Source organism: Vulpes lagopus, chromosome 1 (genome assembly GCF_018345385.1).
Source record: "Vulpes lagopus strain Blue_001 chromosome 1, ASM1834538v1, whole genome shotgun sequence".
NCBI lineage: Eukaryota > Metazoa > Chordata > Mammalia > Carnivora > Canidae > Vulpes > Vulpes lagopus.
In genome coordinates, this window is record NC_054824.1 from 32,351,194 (window position 1) to 32,372,893 (window position 21,700).

The following is a 21,700-nucleotide window of genomic DNA, read 5'->3' on the forward strand; positions in this document are numbered from 1 at the left end:
TCAAGGAACCACTTAAATCTATAGCTTAACTCTTACTAAGGAAACTAAGTCTTAATAATCATGTAAAACATACTGCTAATGTCCTACGCAGTATCAAGTATACTACCGAATTGTTCCTTACAGTCTGACACCTTGCTATTTAACTTTTCTTCCTAAAAGAAAAAAAAAAAACAACAACAACAACAACAAGAATCTCGACCCAACAAAACAGCTTAAAATAATTAGAGGCCACAATTTATACATCAAGATGAAACTGACCATGGCACTACAAGGGGAAAGAAACCAAACACCCATGTTTACATCACGATGTAAAAATATTCATAGCATCCCAGGCAGGAAAAAAAAAAAAAAAGAAAGAAAGAAAGAGAAAAGACAAAACAAACAAGGAAATCCTGGCACGACAGGACAAGCCTAGTTTACAGTTCTCCTTGCGCAGGTATAAGACTAAAGAAATGTACTGGGTGGGGAGGGAAGGGAGAGTAGAGAGCAATTCCCCGCTCGAACTTGTTTCATTCAGGAGCTAGGGAACTAGGCAGCCTAGAAAAAGGCTGGTCATACAGAACAGAACCAGGCTGAATGTCCCAAATCGGGAGGAACTAACCCCAAGGGAAGCGGGACCCCTTCCCCAAATTCCCGAGCCACACCGCCGGAGCTGGGGGCTTCCCGCAGACTCCATTTCCCGCAGCGCTGTCCGGGTCCCCGACCGCGGAGAGCCGGCCTGCGGGGCGCTGGGGCGCTGGGGCCCCCCACCCACCTCGGCTCCCCGCCCTTTCCATTGTTGTGCAAGTGCGATGGGTCACCTGCCCGCGCGGGCTCCCGCGTCCGCACGCGCCGCGCACCGGGGCGCGCCCCCCGCAGGACCGCGCGCGGCGCCCCGGCCCCCGGGGACCCCGCCCGGCCCGTCGCGGGTGCCCGCAGTGCTCACCGCCACGAAACCCGAGGAGGAGGCGATGAACACGCGGATCACCATCCTCTCGCACGCCGGGACGGACCGTCTGCCCCAGCGGGCTCGGGGCTGGCGGGGACGCGGAGGCAAAACTCGGCTTCGAGCCGCCGCCGCCGCCGCCGCCGCCGCCGCCAGGCAGAGGCACTCGGGTCGGGGAAGACCGCCCGGACCTGACGCCCTCCCGCCGGTCCGCAGATAAAAGCGCGGAGCCTCCCGGCCGCTGGCCGCGGGAGGAGGGGGGAGGGGAGGAGGAGGGCGCGGGCCGCGGGGCGTGATGGGAGTTGTAGTTTCGGTCTCTCCCTGGAGCGCCCAGTGGACTGAGCTCTTTCCAGCCCCTCCTTGCTGCGTGACAATCGCGCACACACGCAGGTGGCTGGAGGGAGAGGCTGGGAGACGCTGTGGCAAGGGGTCGCGAGGGCAAGGGGCGTGCGGGGGGCGGGGGGAGGAAACGAGGCGAGAAGGCTTGGTTCAGAGTCTCAGCGTGGCTTCTCTGGTTTGGAGCATCCCCACGCGGAACGCCGACGGCCGGGACCGAGCGGCGCCCACCTGCGGTCTTCAGGCCGCGAGCGCGCGGGGCAAGCCCTGACGACCTGCGGCCGCGGGCGGGGCGGGGCGGGGCGCGCCGGGCTCTCCCTCGGGGGGGGGGGGCGGGGGGGGCGTGGTAAGGGCGGCGGGGCTGGGCGCCCTTCCGTGTGCTCCGCGGCTCCGGGGTTGCAGAAAGGTGATTCTTTTAGTTAAATGAGACGTTTTCTTCCTCTGTAGATGCTGAAAATTAGAAGCCAGATGAGAGCACAACCGATATTTTATTTTTCTTTGCAAAACTGTAATTGTAGTCGAAAAAATAAAATACCAAGCGAAATTAGAATCCTTCTATCAACCTTGGGCATCAGGACCCCACCCGCCCCACCCTCTCCTCTACACAATGGCTTCGCCTCTGTGCACCTCATATTTACAAATGAGCCAAATCTGTGCCTTTTTCAGACCTGATGCACATTCCAAGCACAGTCTCCCAGGAGGATGCTGTTAAAATAAAAAGCTTTTATGTAGTTGCTAATAGTTTAGGAATAGTTATTTAGCAAGTGTTTTCTGTTTCACAAAAGCTTAAGCCTCTCACCGTTTGGTGGAATGAACCAGTTTTCCCAACTGTATTTACTTTCTGCCTTTCAGCGGGGGAATTTAGCTGAGTTCTGGGAACAATGTTAATTAATAGTTCTAGAAAGAAAGAAATGAGATGATGAAGTCTCTAGCTCTTTGGTACATTTCTTGCACAGATACTAATCATTTTGGAGCTTTGCTTTTTAGAGCATTTTTTAATATTTCAAGTTTCTAACCTTTCCTATTAAGTCATTTCTGTAGTATTTCTTTTGAATTTAGTACATTAACAGAAGATTCAATCCTAATGGGATGTAATTTCTTATAAACAATAACTAAATATAACTTTTGCTGTAATTAATATCTCTCTGCATATACACTTTAATTTGGCTACCCCACATGTGGAAATGAATATTTTATAAAATTTAAAATAATTTCTTAGTGTTTCCTATGTAACTGCCACTGTTAAAAGTCAATATTTTCTTCAGTTTGGAATTATTCAGCTGTGAAGATATGGTTAAACTAACTCAACAGGGATCCCTGGGTGGCGCAGCGGTTTGGCACCTGCCTTTGGCCCAGGGCGCGATCCTGAAGACCCAGGATCGAATCCCACATCGGGCTCCCGGTGCATGGAGCCTGCTTCTTCCTCTGCCTGTGTCTCTGCCTCTCTCTCTCTCTCTCTCTCTCTCTCTCTCTCTGGCTATCATAAATAAATAAAAATTAAAAAAAAAAAAACTAACTCAACAAATAGAAACTCAGAGCCTATTCTCTGAAAGGTACCAAAGTGGATGAAAAGTTGAATAAGTCATTTCCTCAGTCAGCAGAGAACCTATTGTCTGCAAAACAAAAAGACAGGTACAGAAATAGCAACAGAACAAGACACACTGTACCAATAGACTGCTGTGTGGATATAGAGGAGAGCGTGGCTTTTTAGAAGAGATTTTGAAGATGAATAGAATATCTGCTGGCAGATAGGGGGAATGCAGGATGAGAATATGCAGTTTATGAGATCAACAAGGAGTTGGTTGTGCTTCAGAAAAGGATATCTGGGGGTTAATAGGAACAATGTGGAAAATGCAGGTTTGAGTGAATGCAACAGGAGACTCCCACTGGGTTGTCTGCCCAGCTCCTTGCTCTTTTGTGAAATCTGTTTCTCACATCTGATCTAAGAGGTTGTACGGGTGTGCCCCAAAGACCTGTTCACATAGCAAGACCCAAGCCAATTGGTCTAGAGGTGAACACCTGACCCAAGGTAGACCAGGCAATATCCCTACCCTAAGATTTGGAATTAGCACTGGTAAAGAAAGAGAGAGCTTAAACTTTAACTTGTGATCTGGAAGCTGAGAGCTTTCAGAAGCCGTTTCAACATGAGAGCGGGAGAAGCTGAAGAAGCCAGTCAATAGGAAGAAAGCAACAAAGCAGATGCCTGGAGAGTGATGGAGATGAGTTTCAGAGAATACTGATAATGTTTTTGTCCAGAGATCCTAAAATTATGACCTGAGTGGCAAATTGTATGTTTTATGGTTAAAGTTTTATTGGAACACATTTCTTTTCATATTGTCTATGGCAAAGTGACAGAAACCATATGGCCTGTGAAACCTAATACATTTACTATTTGGCCCATTACAGATAAAGTTTGCCAATCCATGTTTATGGCTCAACCTGTTCCTACATCCCTGTTTTTAAGACCTACATAATATCCCTGTATCCATATCATAAATTCCTCATCTTATGCCACCTCAAATAGGTTTCTGGTTTTTGCAACCAAAACACCCTCACTGAGAATTTTAAAGTGAATTTGTAAGCATTCCAAGGAAGCAAAGGATATGATCAGAACTATACTTTAAGATCATTCTGGTTATACTTCTTTTTATTCCATGCTGGTGAAAAAGTTTAGAACTTGTATCCAGGACAAAGTGTTAACAGTCCAGGAACCCACAACAGCTAGTGTGGAGTTGAGACCCAGAGTTAGTAAACAACATGGAAGAGTGCGTGAGAGTAGAAAACAATCTGGGATATAAACTAGAGGTCCAAGATCAACACCAGGGTATCATACCACAGGGAGGATTAGGTGCCCATCTGATAGGTAAAGTCTGCAGATAAAGCAGACAAACCAAAACTTAAAGACAGAACTCAGAAAATTGAGTAGGTCATTAAGGCTTTAGGTAATGCTTCTGCATTACCTAAGACTTGAGCCCCTTTATAAGTCAGGATAGACCTGGCTAGTGTGAGTTTTTTCTTCCTTTAATTGAGATATAAGTGATATGTAATGTTGTGTAAACTACTTATTTCACCCATCCCCCCCCCCCCGCCCACCTCCCTTCTGGTAACCATTAGTTTATTCTCAGTAATTAAGGGTGTATTTCTTGGCTTGTCTCTGTCTCTTTTTCCCTCTTACTCATTTGTTTCTTAAATTCCACATATGAATGGAATCATATGGTATTTGTCTTTCTCTGACTTGTTTCACTTAACATTACACTTTCTAGCTCCATCTATGTTGTTACAAATGGCAATATTTCATTATTTTTATGGCTGAATAATATTCATATATATATATATATATATATATATATATATATATCCCACATCCTTTTTATCCATTCATATATCAATGGAGACCTGGCTGCTTCCATAATTTGGCTATTGTAAATAATACTGCTGTAACAATAGGGGTACACATGCCTTTGAATTAGTGCTTTTGTTTTTTGGGGGTAAATATCTAGGAGTTCTATTGTTGACATTTTGAGGAGCCTCCAGACTGTTTTCCACAGTGGCTGCACCAATTTTCATTTCCACCAATAGTGAAAGGCAATTATTTTTTCTCCACATCCTTGCCAGCACTTGCTGTTTCTTGTGGTTTTTGTATTTTAGCCATTCTGGCAGGGGTGAAGTAAGCTACAATGATTTTAAAGTATAATGGGAAAAAATAAAGTAAGATATTTGCAATGGTTGGAAAATATTAAAATACCTATGATTTGTATTGGAAACAAAATCACAGATGTTTGCTGCTATTACAGTAACTTGTCTACATTCATAATTGAAGGAATTAGTATGTGTTTAAAAAGATTTTTATTTATTGTATAGAGCAAGAGAGAGAGAGCACTCGGGTGCAGGTGCATGGGGGTGGGGGTGGGGCCAGAGGGGGAAGGAGAAAGAATCTCAAGCAGACCACCACCACCCAACCACCACTGAATACAGAGCCCAACACTAGGCTGGATCTCACGACCCTGAGATCATGACATAGGCCAAAATCAAGAGTCAGATACTTACCTGAGCCAGACAGGTGCTCTGGAATTAATAAATTTCTGTTAGAGTTCAATGAAAATATAAATATGTTCATTTGTTTCTCATTCAAGTTCATGAACTCCCTAAATTCTATCTACAAATCTCTTGGGTAGACTGGGAGGGCATGTGTGCCCAAAGACACCAATTTAAGAAACCATAGTATCTGACTGTATCCAAATATGTAAAAGTATACGAATTTGCCTAAACAGAAAGTATAGAAAGAAACAAAAAAGAGCCATGAAGAGTTCCTTGGAGAAAGCTTCCATTTAAAAATTGGAAAGAGAACAAAGAACTAAAAGGAATGGAGGAGCCATCAGAAAAAATACAAAACCCAAAGGGTACAGTATCACAAAATGCATCAGAGGAGTTCTAAGCTTCAGGAAGCAGAGAATATCAAGAACATTACTCAGCCTAGAAGTCAAGAAAGATAATAGAAATGGAGGCCTGGAGTTCGTTAGTCAGCAGCCTGTGTTCACATTCCAGCTTTACCACTTAATTTCTTGGACAAATTTTGTCACCTCCCTAAGCCTCAGTTTTCATGTTTATAAAGTGAGTCTAAATAATAATTATCATTCACGACTGTTATTAGTGTGAATTATGCTTTGGATGTTCTCCGAATTATGCCTTAGAGTATCTGTTTGGAGGCTATTCCCACTCCAACTGGGTGCAGATGTTTGGTCCCTATCTGTGTACTTAGTGTGACCTACTGCAGCCTGAAAGCAACTTATGACCTTCATGACCAGACTTGAAAATACATGTCAGTCCTCTTTCAGGAATTCACAGTTGGAAAATCTAAAGACTAAGGTAATCAGTAGTAGGAGCATAAAGGAAGATGCTACAAGGGTTGAGAAGCTTTGGGCCAAGTTAAGGAATGAGGAACTGAAATGAATTAAGAGGGAGTCAGTGTGTGATGGGAGAACGAAGCCCCCGTGGAGTGAAAAGTAGAAGTGCCAGTGAAGAGGCTGACAGCTGTCTTAGTTCCAGTCTTAGTTTCCATGAATCCAGGTGTGCCACGGTTCCTGTTTTGGGTTGCTGTTTAATAACATCCACCTTTTATCCTGGGCTAATTTAAGAGGGTTCTTTTCCTGACAACTCCCAAATCCTACCAGAATACCCATGTAAACTGTGGGTAGTAAATCATGTGCCTGTCGGGGCCAAGCAAGTGACATAAATGAGAGAGGTGAGGAAGGTCCAGGTACAGGGGCTTCACCGTGTGGTCTGTCACTAACAGGACAGTACATCTAAAAAAATTGAGATTTTTGCTGAAATATTCTGAAATTTCAGTGTCAACTTAATTTTTTAAAAACTGACTCAACTATGACAAAACCTCTGCAACCCTGTACCATCCTGTGGTTCTCCAAGTTCCTCCCTCCAGTGTAAATAAAACTCTGATCCCAGTGTTAGGAGCCCAATAAATCCACAAGAAGCACTAGGTGTTATTACAATGATGATGGTTTGTTATCATTGCTGACCTTTGTGAGAGCACTTCCAGCAGAGGCTGGAAGCATTAGCCTGCTGGCAGTGGCTTCAGGGCTGACGAGGCACAAGAAACAACTGCATCAGTCTTTTCTAATTAGGATTTGATTTGAAAAGTGATGAGAGGGGACAAGGGAGGACAGAATATGAAGCGGAATCAGGGAGCATAAACATTCTTCAGTAAGGTTTATCTACACATTAAAGAGCTCTTTTAAGCGATCTGGAATCTCAACTCTCCAGATTTTATTTTTAGAATGGAATTGAATCTGATTGATAATTCTGTTCAGGTCAGGGCTGCCCTCTTTAAACAGGACTCGAGCCAATAGTATCTAGCTCCCCAAGGATTTAACTTAAGGCACTTCTGTCACTACATCTATGCCCATCACAAATCCCTGCCCTGCTCCAGACAGTTGCTCCTCTGAAAGCTGATTTGGCACATTTGGCTGTTAGTAGGTGACAGATGTGTGGGAGAAGAGGTTATAAGTTTATAAGAGGGCAGGGGTAGGTCAGAGTGGTTATGGAACTGGTCTCTGAGCCAGACTTAAATTAATGTCACAGCTTTATGAACCTTCCTTACATGGGAACCTAACATGGGATACCTCACCTTCCTCATCATTGTTGGGGGCTTAATGAAGAAGATGCATGTAAGGTGCTTTTATACACAGTGCTTTGGACCTAGTTAGGACTCAATAAGTATTAGCAATTACTAATCATGTAAAGTAAATTCAGAGAATGGCCTTCATTTGCCTAAAGAATATAAATTTTGGGGCATCTGGGTGGCACAATTGGTTAAGCATCTGCTTTTGGCTCAGGTCATGATCTCAGGGTCCTGGGATCCAACCCTGTATCAAGCTCCCTGCTTAGTGGAGAGCCTGCTTCTCCCTCTCCCTCTGCCTGTCCCCTTGCTTGTGCTCTCTCTCTGTCAAATAAATAAATAGAATCTTTAAAAATATATATATAATTTTCACAAATTTTAAAATTATTTTAGGGAAAGTGCGAGCAGGGAAGGGAGGGAAGAGCAGAGGGAGAAGGACAAGCACTCTGTACTGAGCGTGGAGCCTGATATGGAGCTTGATCTCACAACTATGAGATCATGACCTGAGCCAAAATCAAGAGTCAGACACTCAACAGACTGAGCCACCCAGGTGCCCTTAAATTTCACAAATATTTCTGTTTTATGTCTATGAGTTTCATTTTCTAAATAGCAAAGATCTGGTTTGTATGGGCCTCTTTGTACAGTGCCATGTTCAGTTTAAGTACTTAAAATCTTTTTGATGTTAATGAATTTTAGAGGAAACCATACTTAAGATAAAAGGAATATTGGTAAAATGAAGCAGTAATAAAGTCAAATAATGGCAGCTTGAATTCCATAAGAGAATGGAAACAGGCTCATTCTGTGTATTTTTAATGAAATAAAGTCTTAGTTAACAGGAACACACTAACCAGTCCCTGAATTGGATGGAACTTTGATCACTCATGTTTAAGGAATGAAGAAAAATCATAAAGTAAGGAACAAGCCTCGAAACCAACATTCAGGACATATTTGAATCTGCACATATTTGACCTACCCCAGAGGGTTCCCTAACCTGTCTGACAGGAGAAAACACTTTCATTTCTTCAATGCCTTGATTCCTCTAGGAACTGGAAAAAGGTATGAGAAGAAAAGCGAACTGTAACTAGAAGGCTTTGAGATCTGCTGGTCACCACAGGAAGAACTAAAAACCTTGTGTGCGGTTGATTTCTTTCAGCTATATTCATTCAGTATGTGCCAGATGCTTTGCTAGGTGCTGGGAATTCAGTGGTAAATCAAACACAGTCCCTACCCTTATAGAGGTTATGGCTAATCCGGAAGATGAAAGCTGAACAAGAATATACTTGAAGGAAATGACAACACAAAAATTGTGTTGCTTTTTTTTGTTTTCTTATCTTAAAGGACTCTTCTAATCAACTATTTTTGGAGAGAGATATCTATAAAATTCTCTTCCCATTCCAAGATTACATTCCACGTCAGAAGATGATATCACCATGACAAAATAAAGATTAAAAGTTTATACTATTTAGATAGTTGTAGGCAACACAAGTTAGGAGAACTTTCAGTACTCTACAATATTTTGGTTAGTTCACTGCCTTTATAAATGATTACCATATTATAATAAACAAAAATTTACATTTAGGTTATTGTTGAATTCTGAAATTATTTTGATTCCTCATGAATATATTGCTAATGAGTTTTCAGTTCATTATAATTTCTTATTATGCTAGGCATAAAGGCCATTTAGAATAATTGCAGCAGAGAAAGTCTAAGAAAATGTTTATATATAGCTACAATTAAAGAAAATGGAATAGTGTGGTTAAACAAAGTGTTATTATTGTTATAGCAATTATTTTTATTATTTGTTTCCTGTAATTTTGAAGGGCTTGCTGAATGAAAATTATGAACATTTGCTTTTAGTACCTTTTAATGCCTTGAGCAATAATGATTTCAAAAAGAACAATGAGGTCTGATTACCTTTAAATTTCTTGACTCTTTCCTTAAAAGTAGAACCAAAAGATGAGAAAAATATATATAGAACACTCTAACACTAGGTTGCCACTTCTTTTCCTCAGTTCTTTGTATCTATCCTTATCCAATTCATTCAGGGACAAGTTTAATTATGGATATCATTCTACTTTGGTCTCACCTGCAGTAAGAGCCTGTGGGTTTCAATACAATCTTTCCAGAAGGAAGGCATTTTTGCATTAAGCAAAATTCCATTTAACACTGATGTCAGGGAGTGAGACTTCCCTATAAATTCAACTCACTGTACTCAGAAGCCATGATCTGGACAGACATCCTAAGTTTATGACAACATGAAGCACTTAACAATAGAATTCTACTCCTTCCTTGCTCCCTAGTTGTAAACCAGACATATTTTAAAAATTCATTAAATTTTTCTTGTTACAAGAACAATGTAGTGAAAAATCTTATTTTACTTTAACCATAGTTACATTTGCCCCAAACATATGGCTTTTTAAAAAGCCAAATCCATTCGGTTTGATTTATCTGTTGAACACCTGCTCTCTATGAGCAACTTCTTAAACTTTATCTCTTCAGCAATTTGCATTTCTTTAAAATTTAATAATTATTAAGAAATCATATCTCAAAATCAGAAAAATATTAACATGTCCTCATAATTCCTGAGAAGCTTAAAACTTTGATAGCAATTCAATAGGAGGGGTATTAAGCAATTTTAATTCCATACCATGACCATTTATCAAGGTCCTACTAGGCACTAGGCACTCTACTGGATGCTGAGAATACAAAGATTCATAAAATAGAGAGAGTATGTTGGGGGGTGGGGTGAAATGTTTTTGTACAAACTAAAGTCCTGGGTAGAAGCACAAACAAAGGTCAGTGAGTGATTGTGTGAGAACAATGCAGAGACATGGAATATGGGTCCTTTGAAAAGAATCTTTGTAGTGTGATCTAAAACTCACTTGCAATATGTATCATTGTTCCTGTTTCAGATAGTAGAGTGATATTTTGGATAGTTGAAATCTCGTAAGTTTCTATTTTCCTGTGATTTGCTATATTTTACCCTTGTTCCTGGGTGAAGAGTAACAACTGTATACTCAATCAAAGTTGGAAGATGCTCAAGGACACAACTCTGCAGTCCTGAATAGAGGCCTGTGAGCCTAAAGCAGAGATGGGCTTCCTGTCTCCAAAATCTACTTCTGTTCTCATATCAGTTGCTATACATGCAGCTGCATGCTGGGCTAAACCCTAGAAATTTTCAGGGGCCTTAGTGACATCATTTCACATAACAAGAGAGTACAAGGAGGTGAACCTAGGTTTATTGTAGCAGTCCAACAATGTCCTCAAAGTCCAGGACACTTTCTGGTTTCCATTTTGCCATCCTTAGCATAATGACATTCTTCCTTGGGCTTGTGGCTTCGTGGTGGCCACAGCCTCAAGTAGAGAATCTTCATACCATCATCAAGTAGTAAGAAGGAAGAAGGCAGGCAGAAAATATGCTTTCCTCTTGTCACAGAGGGAAAGCTTTCCCAGAAGTCCCCTAGTGAACTTCTTCAATCTCATTCATTAGAACTTGGTCCCATAGTCACCGGCGGAGGAAGCTAGGAAAATGTGTATCAGTAAGGAGAATGTGAGAGCCAAGATGGGCTTAGGTCTGTTATCATTGATCCAGTGGGGGTAGGATGAAGGATGGGCATATTAGTAACCCAAACTACTGAGGTTCTGCTAGCAAGGCAGATAATGCTGGGGGTGGGGTGGCTGAGTGCAACAAATAGTGACTACTACAGTCATTTGCTTAGTGGGACCTTGAGTACATAATTTAGCATCCGTGCCTCAGTTTCCACATCAGTAAAATGGAGATCATAATAAAACCTAATTCCTAGCCTTGGGATGAGGATGAAATGACATAATCCATGCCAAGTGCTTAAATAAGTGCCAGACATGGTAAACACTCATAAATATTGCTTACTAACAAAAAGAGGCACTGTATTTTCCAAGGTGTTTGATTTACAACCAAATTCCTCAAATCCCCTGGACAGCACTGTTTGCAGAAGATATAGAACTGGAGAACATGAATGTTTCAACCCTCCAAGGAGAGTTCTTTCCCCAAGACCTATGTCTGTGGTACAGTTTGGACCCTCTCTCTACTTTCCCTGTAATATCCCCTCATTCTTCTTCTTTTCTTCCCTTCCCTCCTCTCCCTTTCTCCTCTTTTTCTCACATTTACTTTTCCATCTCCTCTTCCCATGCATATTCCTTTTCTCTTTTATGATTTCCCCCCCTTCCTTTCAGACCAGGAAATGATCACTGCTTCACTCTACTCCTGACTTCAAGGCTAAAAAAGAATGCTGACTCTCATATAGGACTCTTCCAAGTCCTGAGACAGTTATCTTCCAAAGTTATAATAGGTGATATATTCAGAGCTAGGTTAATTTATTCTGCATGTGCTAAAGCATAAGTAACTCACAAGCCAGTTGATAGTCATGCACCTGGCATGGATGGATTTGGTGCAAAACACACATCATCACTGCATGAGTTTCTTTTTTGCCCTATCACATTTCTAAAGGCCAGAAGAAAATCATTTTAGGAAAAGGCAAAATCTTTTTAATTTAATCAAATTTGTCTACCCACCTTTTCCTAAAAGAGTAAGGCAGAAATTAGACAAATAACTTAAGAAGTGAACTTTGAGGGGCACCTGTGTGGCTCAGTCCGTTAAGCATCTGCCTTGAACTCAGGTCATGATCCAGGGGTCCTGGGATCCAGTCCCATATCCGGGTCCTTTCTGTGGGGTGGGTGGGGGTCTACTTCTCCCTCTCCATCCTCCCCTCCCCCATTCATGCTCTCTCTCTCAAATGGATACATAAAATCTTAAAAAAAAAAAAGTGATCTTTGAAAGAATAGATTTGCAGAAGAATTATCCAGCAAGAAAAAATTTTGTTCCTCATTTAAAAACAAAACCAAAATAGAACCAGATTCCTGTGAGACTGATGGGAGAATGCGAGATAAATGTGCATGCTATGAGCTTTGGAGGTGATCAGGAGAAAAAGTCAGCATAAAGCTGTCTATTTAGGGATCCCTGGGTGGCGCAGCGGTTTGGCGCCTGCCTTTGGCCCAGGGCGCGATCCTGGAGACCCGGGATTGAATCCCACATTGGGCTGCCTGGTGCATGGAGCCTGCTTCTCCCTCTGCCTGTGTTACTGCTTCTCTCTCTCTCTCTGTGACTATAATAAATAAATAAAAGTTGAAAAAAAAAAGCTGTCTATTTAAGGCTACTCTGAGAAATCGGAAACATTCATTTTTGAAAATGGAAGTTCCAGCTTCAGCATGCAATATGATCTTTCTTCAATTGAATGATATGACTTCTGAACATTAGTAAAGTCCTGTGTTTCTCTGTTTTTTTTTTTAATTGCCTTGAAATTAGCACAAGAGGCAGATGATTCCCATTTGTGCTTTCGAGAGAAGAGAAAGGGAATAGATGCAGAAGAATAGATGCAAACTGTGTTAGAGCCACTCCCTCTTCTCACTCATCCCTAGCTCTCCATCCAAACAGGAAGAAGCCCCGGTGCCTGCGGCAGGATCTGTGAGAAAACAGCAGCGCTTCACTTCCTATTTCCCCTCATCTCCACCAAAGGCCAGTGGACTGAGGTGTTGAGTCTCCTAGGAATCTGTGGTACCTGGCATTCTCTGCATCCACCCAGCTGGAAAGCCTTAGCAGAGGTTAAAACCTCAAATGAAAAGGAGGACCGAAGGGTATAAACTAAGGCAAAAAAGAGCCAAAAGTAAGATAATGTAAGCTAAACTGCTTGCTTTGGACTACATGGCAACAATAACAGCATAGGACTGCTGAAAAAGGTATGCAGTAATACAAAAAGAATGAGGATGATATGTACATACTTACATGGATTCCCCTGGATATATGTTAATATTTTGAGGGAAGAAAAAAACAAGGCACCGAGCAGTGAATATCATTTACTTTCTTTTAAGAAGTGGAGGAAATTACAGAGGCATAAAATATCATATCCACAGAAATAAAATAATCGGTTGCCGAAAGAGGCCAAGCAGTAGGGAGGAGAGCAGGGTGGAGGGGATATAGTTAGATATGGTTGATTTCTCTATGTTTTTATGTGATTTTGATGTTGAGACACATAAGTCTTTTTTTTTTTTTTTTGAGACACATAAGTCTTCAACCATGTTTTAACTGTTCAAAAATAAAATTGAATGACAGAGAAAAATAAAAGCAAACTCAATTTGAAATCAAACTGAAACAAATTGACTATATATCATATAGGTGACATACACAGAAAATTTGTTCAAGTGACTTTGGAACACAATATTGTCTTGCTTTCCATATTTAATTGAATATATCCTAAGGACAAATAAGAAATTCCCCTCCAAAAAATATCTAAAATTCACTTCATAATTTTCTGGTATTTCTACTTTAAAAAAAAAAAGATTCTATTTGTTTATTCATGAGAGATACACAGAGAGAGGCAGAGGAAGAAGCAGGCTCCATGCAGGGAGTCCAGTGTGGGACTCAGTCCCGGGCCAGAATCATGCCCTGAGCCAAAGGCAGATGCTCAATCATTGACCCACTCAGGCGTCCCTGGTTTTTCTACTTTAAAACTACTTTATATATATTGAGGACTATGGCAAATAAGTAAATATGTTGGGTTATTAGGAACTGAGATTTTCTATGTAAAAGAAAAGAGGCACAAATAAAAAATAAAAACCATTAATATTAAATTTGAATTGGAAATATCGATATGAACTCATGATTTAAATAAATATATTTCTTAGTTTTAGCCACTGAAACAGTTTAGAAGCAATGACCCTACAATGGTAATGAGCTTATCAAGTACAGAAATCTTCTTTTTTAAATACTATTCTCACCAAAAGTTTCCAGGGCTCCTTGAAGAAATGGTGGATTCTGGATCTGAAGCGTGGAAAATACAAGGTGAGTCCAGGGTATTTTCTTGTGCCAAAAAGGCAAGGAAGTGCCCAGAGAATGATGGGGACATCTCAAAGGACAAAGGAGCCAGCCAGCTTGAAAGAGCTCCCTCTGTCCAAATTTGAGGCAATTTGAGAACCCAAAATGACTGCAATTGACTATAAAAGTTGAATAAATAAAAAGCCACAAGTCCATAGACCTGTTCAAAGAAGAGGAAAAAACTAATTTGCCACCATTGAAAGCAACTTGTAGCAATTCCTTACTCTGAAAGTTAGCACTAAGAGAGAAAGAGATACCCGGCCTTTTTAAAGGAACGATAATTCATCTCAATAGGTAAAGAAAAGCTGTTGCTTACAAAAGTATGCCTGCAAGTAAGTGAAGAAATGATAATTTAGAAAATCACCATTTTGCAACCAATTAAATAATATATACAATTAAATAAATATCAATGATGTTAATGCCTTAAGTATAAGGAAGGATATGTGGAACAGATTATCCATACCTCGTAACATAAATTTTTAAGGAATTCCTGCACCTTTGCAATGGAAGTGATGTAGGAAAGATATTAGGGTTTGAAGCCCACCGCCAAGAAAGAATTCTTGAGACATCTTTGGTATAGAAAGGTGGTTTTATTAAAGCACGGGGGCAAAAAGAGCTGCCCTGGGGTCATGAGGAGTGACTCCTTATATACTTTCAAGTTTATATACAAGGGACAAGGTAAAAGATAGTGTAAGTCTCTAAGGAATTGTGGAAGAACAGTTTCCAGGACTTTGAGACGGCTAGCTATTGTTGGGAAACGGTCATTTATTACTGTCTAATAAAACCTTAGTCATGAGACCCTTCAGATGTATATCAGTAGGTCATATGCTTGGGAGATGATTGCCAACATATATCTTGAGGGGTACAGATAAAGGGGGTTTCCAAAGGAATTTCTGTATGTTAAAGTTGATTTACAGGATCCTGGGGATTGGGCTAAGATTGCCTCTTACCCTCAGCAAAGTACTAACATCAAGGCAGCTGAGTTCCTAGAGGAAGTTCACTCTACCTGTTTTAAGAACTTATGAGTGGGCTCTAAGTAGTAAGGAAATGTAATTTTTCTTTTGCCTTTCTTTCCCACATCAAAAGGACTTGTGGATTGTCACTTTCGCCAAGTGATAATATTTGGTATCACTATTGTTGGATAACCCGGCATTCTGGATCTCCTGATTGAAGTGATGTGAAATACAAATCACCTGTGAAGTACTCGGGACAAAAATGTTTCACCTAATTCCAATCAAGCCTTTAGACCCAACTTCTAGTTTACAGGAAAAATGGGGGAGAGGGATTACATTAACAGCACAAGGAAAACAATCAGACAAATCCAGAATATGAGTTATTCCACCAAACTTTGGTCTGGACTCCTCTTAAAGTCAATGTCATGAAACAAAACAAATATACCAAAGTTCAAGGGATTTTTTTTTTGTTTGTTTACCTTACTTAGTCAAATCCAACAAGTGAAATTTGACCCGATCTTGATTCCAAAAAAACAAAAACAAATAACAAACAATAAAATTATAAAAGCTTTAGGAGGGAAAGAAATTTTGATCTGGATTGGCTCTTAAACTAGAATATGTGGTTTTTCCCAGTAGGAGAATGTGCTCTGGAATGAGGAAGACATGTATGCAAAGCCCCTGTGTGATCTCAGATACGTCACGTATTGCTGCAATGCATCTTCTCCCTATATTCACCTAACAGGATAATAAGCCACCTTTCACATAGTTACTATGAGGATGTATGAGAAAATATGCATGTAGAGCCTAAAGCAGAGCTGCCATATAGCCGAGAATTCCAGTAAATGTTAGTTCTTATTACTCCTGTCGACAGCTCTTCACACTCCAGTTTTCTGCTTCCCCCAGCTTTCCCTACAGTTCCCTCCTTTAGTGGCCATCTTGCTTGGGCTTCCCCAAAACAGGCTGGGTGCAGGATCATAGTGCAAATAAGCTCCTGCTTCTCCTTGTGGATGTTCCAGCCTGGCCATCTGATGTGAGCTCTGCTGTGTCATTGTGCTGAGGAAAGTCCTTCACAGCTAGCTGTTCAGGGCCTTCTGCTTTGCCAGCATGACAAATGAAGGTGGCTTCAGCCCACATTCCTACAAAATAAAACCCTTAAGAAATCAGGGATGGTTTAAAGCAGATTTTTAAGGAAAAATACAAAATATTAATAAAAATATAACCCCGGAAATCATTGACATTTAGAGTGGTAACAGTTTATTGTGTTTACAACTCATATACAGGAGGGGCTAATGGCTCCTGAAAGATAAATAACCATTACTGGGGAGTGTCCAATAATATCAGGTACTGCATTAGGTACTCTATAGGTGTGATCACACTGAATCCTCACAGCAATGCTTCAAGGGAGATATTTCACCCCTTTTACAGAAGATGATGCGAAGCCTCAGAGAGATGAAGGGATTTGTCTATTAAGCAGCAGAGCCATATTTGCATCTGGCACCCACTCTAAAGTTTGCACATTTATTAACCCAAAAGGTGCACCATGGTGTAGAGCTACCTGCACAGAAGTGGCCTCACAGAGTCACTTGGTAGTGAGGGTTCATTCAGCTTGACTCTAACTGATATTTTTCCAACCATATCAGCCAAGAAGTACAGTCAAGGTGTCAACTCATGATATAGCCTGCTGACTGGCTGAAACCCAAGCTCCATTTAAGCCCCTGCCTTTCATTCCAGCCACTTGCAATCCCTGTAGTGGGATTTCCAAATTTAAAGCAAACATGCGTTCTCCTGGATTCCCTTGTAGGATGGTCCCTAACCAATGCAAGAGCATCTGAGTGCTGGTGCTTTAGGCTACTGTCCACTGTAGATGTTAACAGTGAGTCCTCTGGGCTGCCTCTGGCAGTGTCTAAATCAGTCCTTTGTGGAAGTAACCTATGGATTGAGTCCTGAGAAGGGAGCCAGGAGTGGCTTACTTGGAGCAGAATCCTCTCCCAAGCCACCTTCAGTCACTCTAATGGTTCTTTCTGTTTCCGCTCCCAGAAATCAGAATGTGGCTTTCAGCTCTCTTCTCTATGTACCTGGGCTGCTGTCTATCCTGGGTTACAGTTCCAGTCCTTCCTAAAACTACTCTTTCCTCTCCTGTGGCCACTGACCTCCACGATCCACAAAATCATACTTTGTTTCCACCAAAAGATCTGATTCAGGATTAGTCTGTTTGAATCAGACTAGTCACACATTTCTACACAGTGTGCCAAATACATACTCATAAGCTTCCTTGAATATTTCCTGGAACTAGTTGGGTAAGTAAATAAGTGGGTGCAATAGTAGCCAAGCTTGCAAAGCTTTGTTCTAGGTTGAGAAAGGGATGCCTAAAATCCCACAGAGGGCAAGACAAAGGCAGAGGTGGTTGCAGTATGAGGCCCAAAGCAAATGTTGTAAGAGCAATAGCAAACAAGATGCTATTTGAGTTTTAAAGAGAAAAAAACAGAGAAGAAAAAGGAAGAAGAGGAGGAGGAGAAGAGGAGGAAGGGGAGGGGAGGAGAAAAAATGGAGAGAGGGAAACAAGCCATGAGAGATTATTAATGATAGAGGAAAAAACTGAGGGATGATAGAGGGAGGGGGTGGGGGATGGGCTAGATGGGTGGCACTTGTTACGATGAGCACTGGGTATTGCGTGTAAGTGATAAATCACTGAATTCTACTTTAGAAACCAATATTGCACTGTATATTAACTGTATATTAACTAACTAGAATTTAAATTTTTAAAAATTAATGGAAAAATAATAAATAAAAATTTAAAAATAAGGAAAATCTCTGGTTGTCAGGTAACGAAAGATTTCAAGAGGTCATGGCATTTCACAGCATTTTTGAGCCCTAAATATTATGTCAGGGGAAAAGGATGAATAAAATTCCTATCTTGTGCACCTTATCCCTTGCCATCCCTACAGATGCATTCTAGATTCCAACCAGGCTAAATCATTAGTTCTACCCATAATATTCCCCACTATTTGCTTCCAACTTGGTTCTTTCTAGCTGAATCACTTCCTTTTAACCCACCATCTCCAATTGGCTAAATCTACCTCCCAAGACTCATGGTCATCCTCTCCAGAATGCTTTCTATTTGGGAGCCCCTAATGGACTCTCATAGCAACATGTGTTTGTCTTTATCTTTGATGGAATAGGGTGGCTATTAGCAAGGCTTCTGAAACCAGAATGTCCAGCTGTGAATCTTGGCTCCGACATCTATCAGCTAAATTACCTTCACTTGTTAAGAGGACTGAGTTAATCCCCACAAAGTACCTAGAATAGTGTTTGGTTATAGAAAGCATCAAAAAGCTACTATTAGCGCCACCACCAGCAACATAGCTTATATCATTCTGGATTGTAATTCTTTGTTTCATAACCTGACAAGATCTTCTTGAGCACAAGAACTGTGTGTTATAGAATTTGGTATCTTTTACTCTTCATACATTTCCCAGCACATAGTAGCATTTAATACTTACCTGGTAGAACTGGGGGGTGGGTGAGTAGAGGAGTGCAATGAATATGGGCATGTCCACAGGATAAGACCAGAGGACGGCTTTCAGCGCTGACATGGTCTAAGGCATGGCCTTGTGTCAAGTGATGAAGGGAGAATGGAGGTCATCAGAAGCAAGGAAGCCTAGATCTATGAATCCTGACGTTAGAGGGATTATTCAGATGGGTTTTTAGATCAGCAAGGTTGAAATCAGGAAGTACAGGGATATCCTGGGAAAACAGGAAATCCAGAGACGTGATGCTTGCATCAGATGGGAATGTGTGCAAGAATTGGAAGATGTTGCTGCAAAGGAGGAGAGGAAGTATGGCACTGAGAAAAGGAGAGATTGCTTCTCTCCTGTTCTCTACCCCCGTTATATGCTTTATGTTTGAAAACAAATGCTGTTCGTTAGCTGATTATTTGAAATCCGTCCCTGGCTTCCCTAGCTTGTAATTTGTGTGAACATGAGTGTGTGTATATGTTGGCACAAAGGCTTCCTGTTTTGGCCCTGCTGATCTCACTACCTTCCACTCCCCAACCTCCACCCTTCTGCACTGTATCCTATTTCCATCCTCCTTGCCTTGGAATGCTAGTCTATGTAAGTTTTTGCTATGTGACCTTGGACAAGTCACTTTCTTTTTCTGGACTTTTGCATTTTCTGATACCACATGGAAAAGTAGAACTTTAATCTCTATGCTAGTATTTTTCAAACTTCAAGCCAAAACTCATTAATGGATCAAGGAACTAATTTAATGAGCCAAATATTAAAATAGAAAATAGAACAAATAATAAACAATAATATGTAATACAATAGAATATATATTAGATAGAATGTGCATGTGTGTATATGTATACTGGGTCATATGTAAATATATTTCCTACTCCAGATCATGGCCAAGAAAGATTGAAAACACTTCTCTTTAGATCCCTTCTGGCTTTAAAATTCAAGATGTGTAGAATAGTTCCAACTTTTGTTTGCAACTTTGAGGGTGGAAATGAGCAGGAAAAAAATTTATTTTTAAGGAAAAATTATTCGTGCCAACAGCCAGAAACTTCAGGTTGTGCTGACAAGGCAGTTATCCTATGTTTCTTCAATTTGAGAAATTATTCATGATAGCGCAATGACAGGTATCAGATTTCTGGGGTAACACAGTATCTAGCTCAAAATTTCACATTGAGGGGTGGGAGTGGGAGGAAACCCTCTGGGACCTTCAGAGTCAGGCTTACCTTTGGCTGCAGTTCCACATTGAACACAGTGTATCTGCCAAAAGATGAGGGGGAGAAGGAAGAGCCAAGAGGAGGAGAAAGCAGAAAGGGAGAAGAGGAAGTTAATACTTCCTTCTCCCAAATCATAGGACAATTATGTAGTGTTTCCCTCCCCAATGCATAAATTGCCACCATTACCAATCTAGTGCTATGTGTTAATCACAATTCCTTCTAAAGATTCTGAGGGGACTTCACCCTAATAATGTAACATAGGAGAGTGAGTTTTATGGTGGAGTATTAGAGCCTAGAATTTTGTTGAGGTCCTGAGTTCGAATCACAGAAAACACAAGTTCAAGTCCCAGCTCTGAAGTTTAAAGTCTGGGTCAGCTCTCAATGGGAGTTTTTTGAGTACCTACAAATTTAACCTAAAAATCTGCTTTTCCTTTTCTATTGCAAAGATGATTAATTAGAACTTCTTTGAGTTTCTTATACATTGCTCAAGTGAGTGGATTCCACTGTATGCCATTATAAACCTTACTTTTTTCTCCCAAAAGCCTCATGACAGAATTAATTTTATTCCTAGTTTTGGACATGGTGTGGAGAGCTAAGTGACAGGTCCCAGATCACATGACTAGAAGCCACCTATGGTCTCTGCCTCTGAAGCCTTTTATAAACTAGTGGTTTTTAAACATTGGTCCTCTTAGGCCTGCTTGGGAGGGAGGGGTAGGGCAGTGGCCCTGGCCTCACCCAGACTTACTGACTCATAAGAAGGTGGATAGCTTCTCAGGTGATTCTGTTTAGTAGTCCCAAAGCTAGAGGACCACAACATTCAACAAAGATGAATAAAAGAGCTTAGGACACACCCCCATCCTTGCCACACTTGAGTCAGGATGAGTTGATGAGATGACTTTCCTGAGTGACTACAGTAGCACTGAATGTTCACAGCACACCTTCTAATAGCAGGCACTGGGCTAGATTCCTTATGTGAACTCTAATTTAATTGGAGTCACATTATGAAGTGAGTACTATCCACACTTAAAAGTGAGAAGTCTGGGGGTACCTGGGTGGCTCAGTCAGTTAAACGTCTACCTTCAGCTCAGGTCATGATTCTAGGGGCCTGGGATGGAGTCCCATGTCTGTCTCCCTGCTTAGAAGGGAGCCTGCTTCTCCCTCTGCGCTCCGCCTCATGCTCACTGTCTTTCAAATAAACAAATAAATTTTTTTTTTTAAAGTGAGAAGCCTGAGTTTAATAACTCGATGTGGTCACCCAGTTACTGAGTGGCAGAGCCATTGCAACCAGGCAACGTGGTTGCCACTTCCCCACCTGGAAGAAGTACATCAATCTGTCTCTAGGGCAATAAAAAAAAAGCTAAAGCAGCACAAGAGAACAGGGAAGTCTTAAGACTGGACAAAGAGCAAGAAACGAATGGAGAAGAAAAGCCTGGAGACACTGAATACAAATATTCTTCATTTTAGTGCTTTCTATCATGAGCTTTAGAGAGAGAGTGAGAAGAACCAGACACATCATGTGGTATCTAGTATGAAGCAAAATGAGGAAAAGAACACTTACGTTTTTCATTTCTTGTTAAAAAATGTGACTTTGTCATCAAGGAAAGAGTCAGGACTCAGAGTATGAAGATAAAATCTGCTCTCTGCCAACCCGGGAACATCTCAGACTTTGATGGAGCTTCTGCCATTCAACAGGTAATGAGCTTTTTCCAGTGCA

At 41.1% G+C, this 21,700-nt stretch overlaps 1 protein-coding gene across 1 annotated transcript in view; it reads right to left on the reverse strand.

Annotated features, from left to right (window-relative positions):
• Positions 1-18,847, reverse strand: part of SH3BGRL2 (SH3 domain binding glutamate rich protein like 2) — an 80,177-nt gene extending 61,330 nt beyond the window's left edge. The window contains exons 1-2 of the mRNA XM_041747384.1: positions 18,755-18,847; positions 926-1,408 (exon numbers count right to left, since the gene is read on the reverse strand). Of these exons, the coding sequence (XP_041603318.1) occupies positions 926-1,408; positions 18,755-18,847 (576 nt within the window). The remainder of the gene's footprint in view (positions 1-925; positions 1,409-18,754) is intronic.
• Between the last annotated feature and the right edge of the window lie 2,853 nt (positions 18,848-21,700).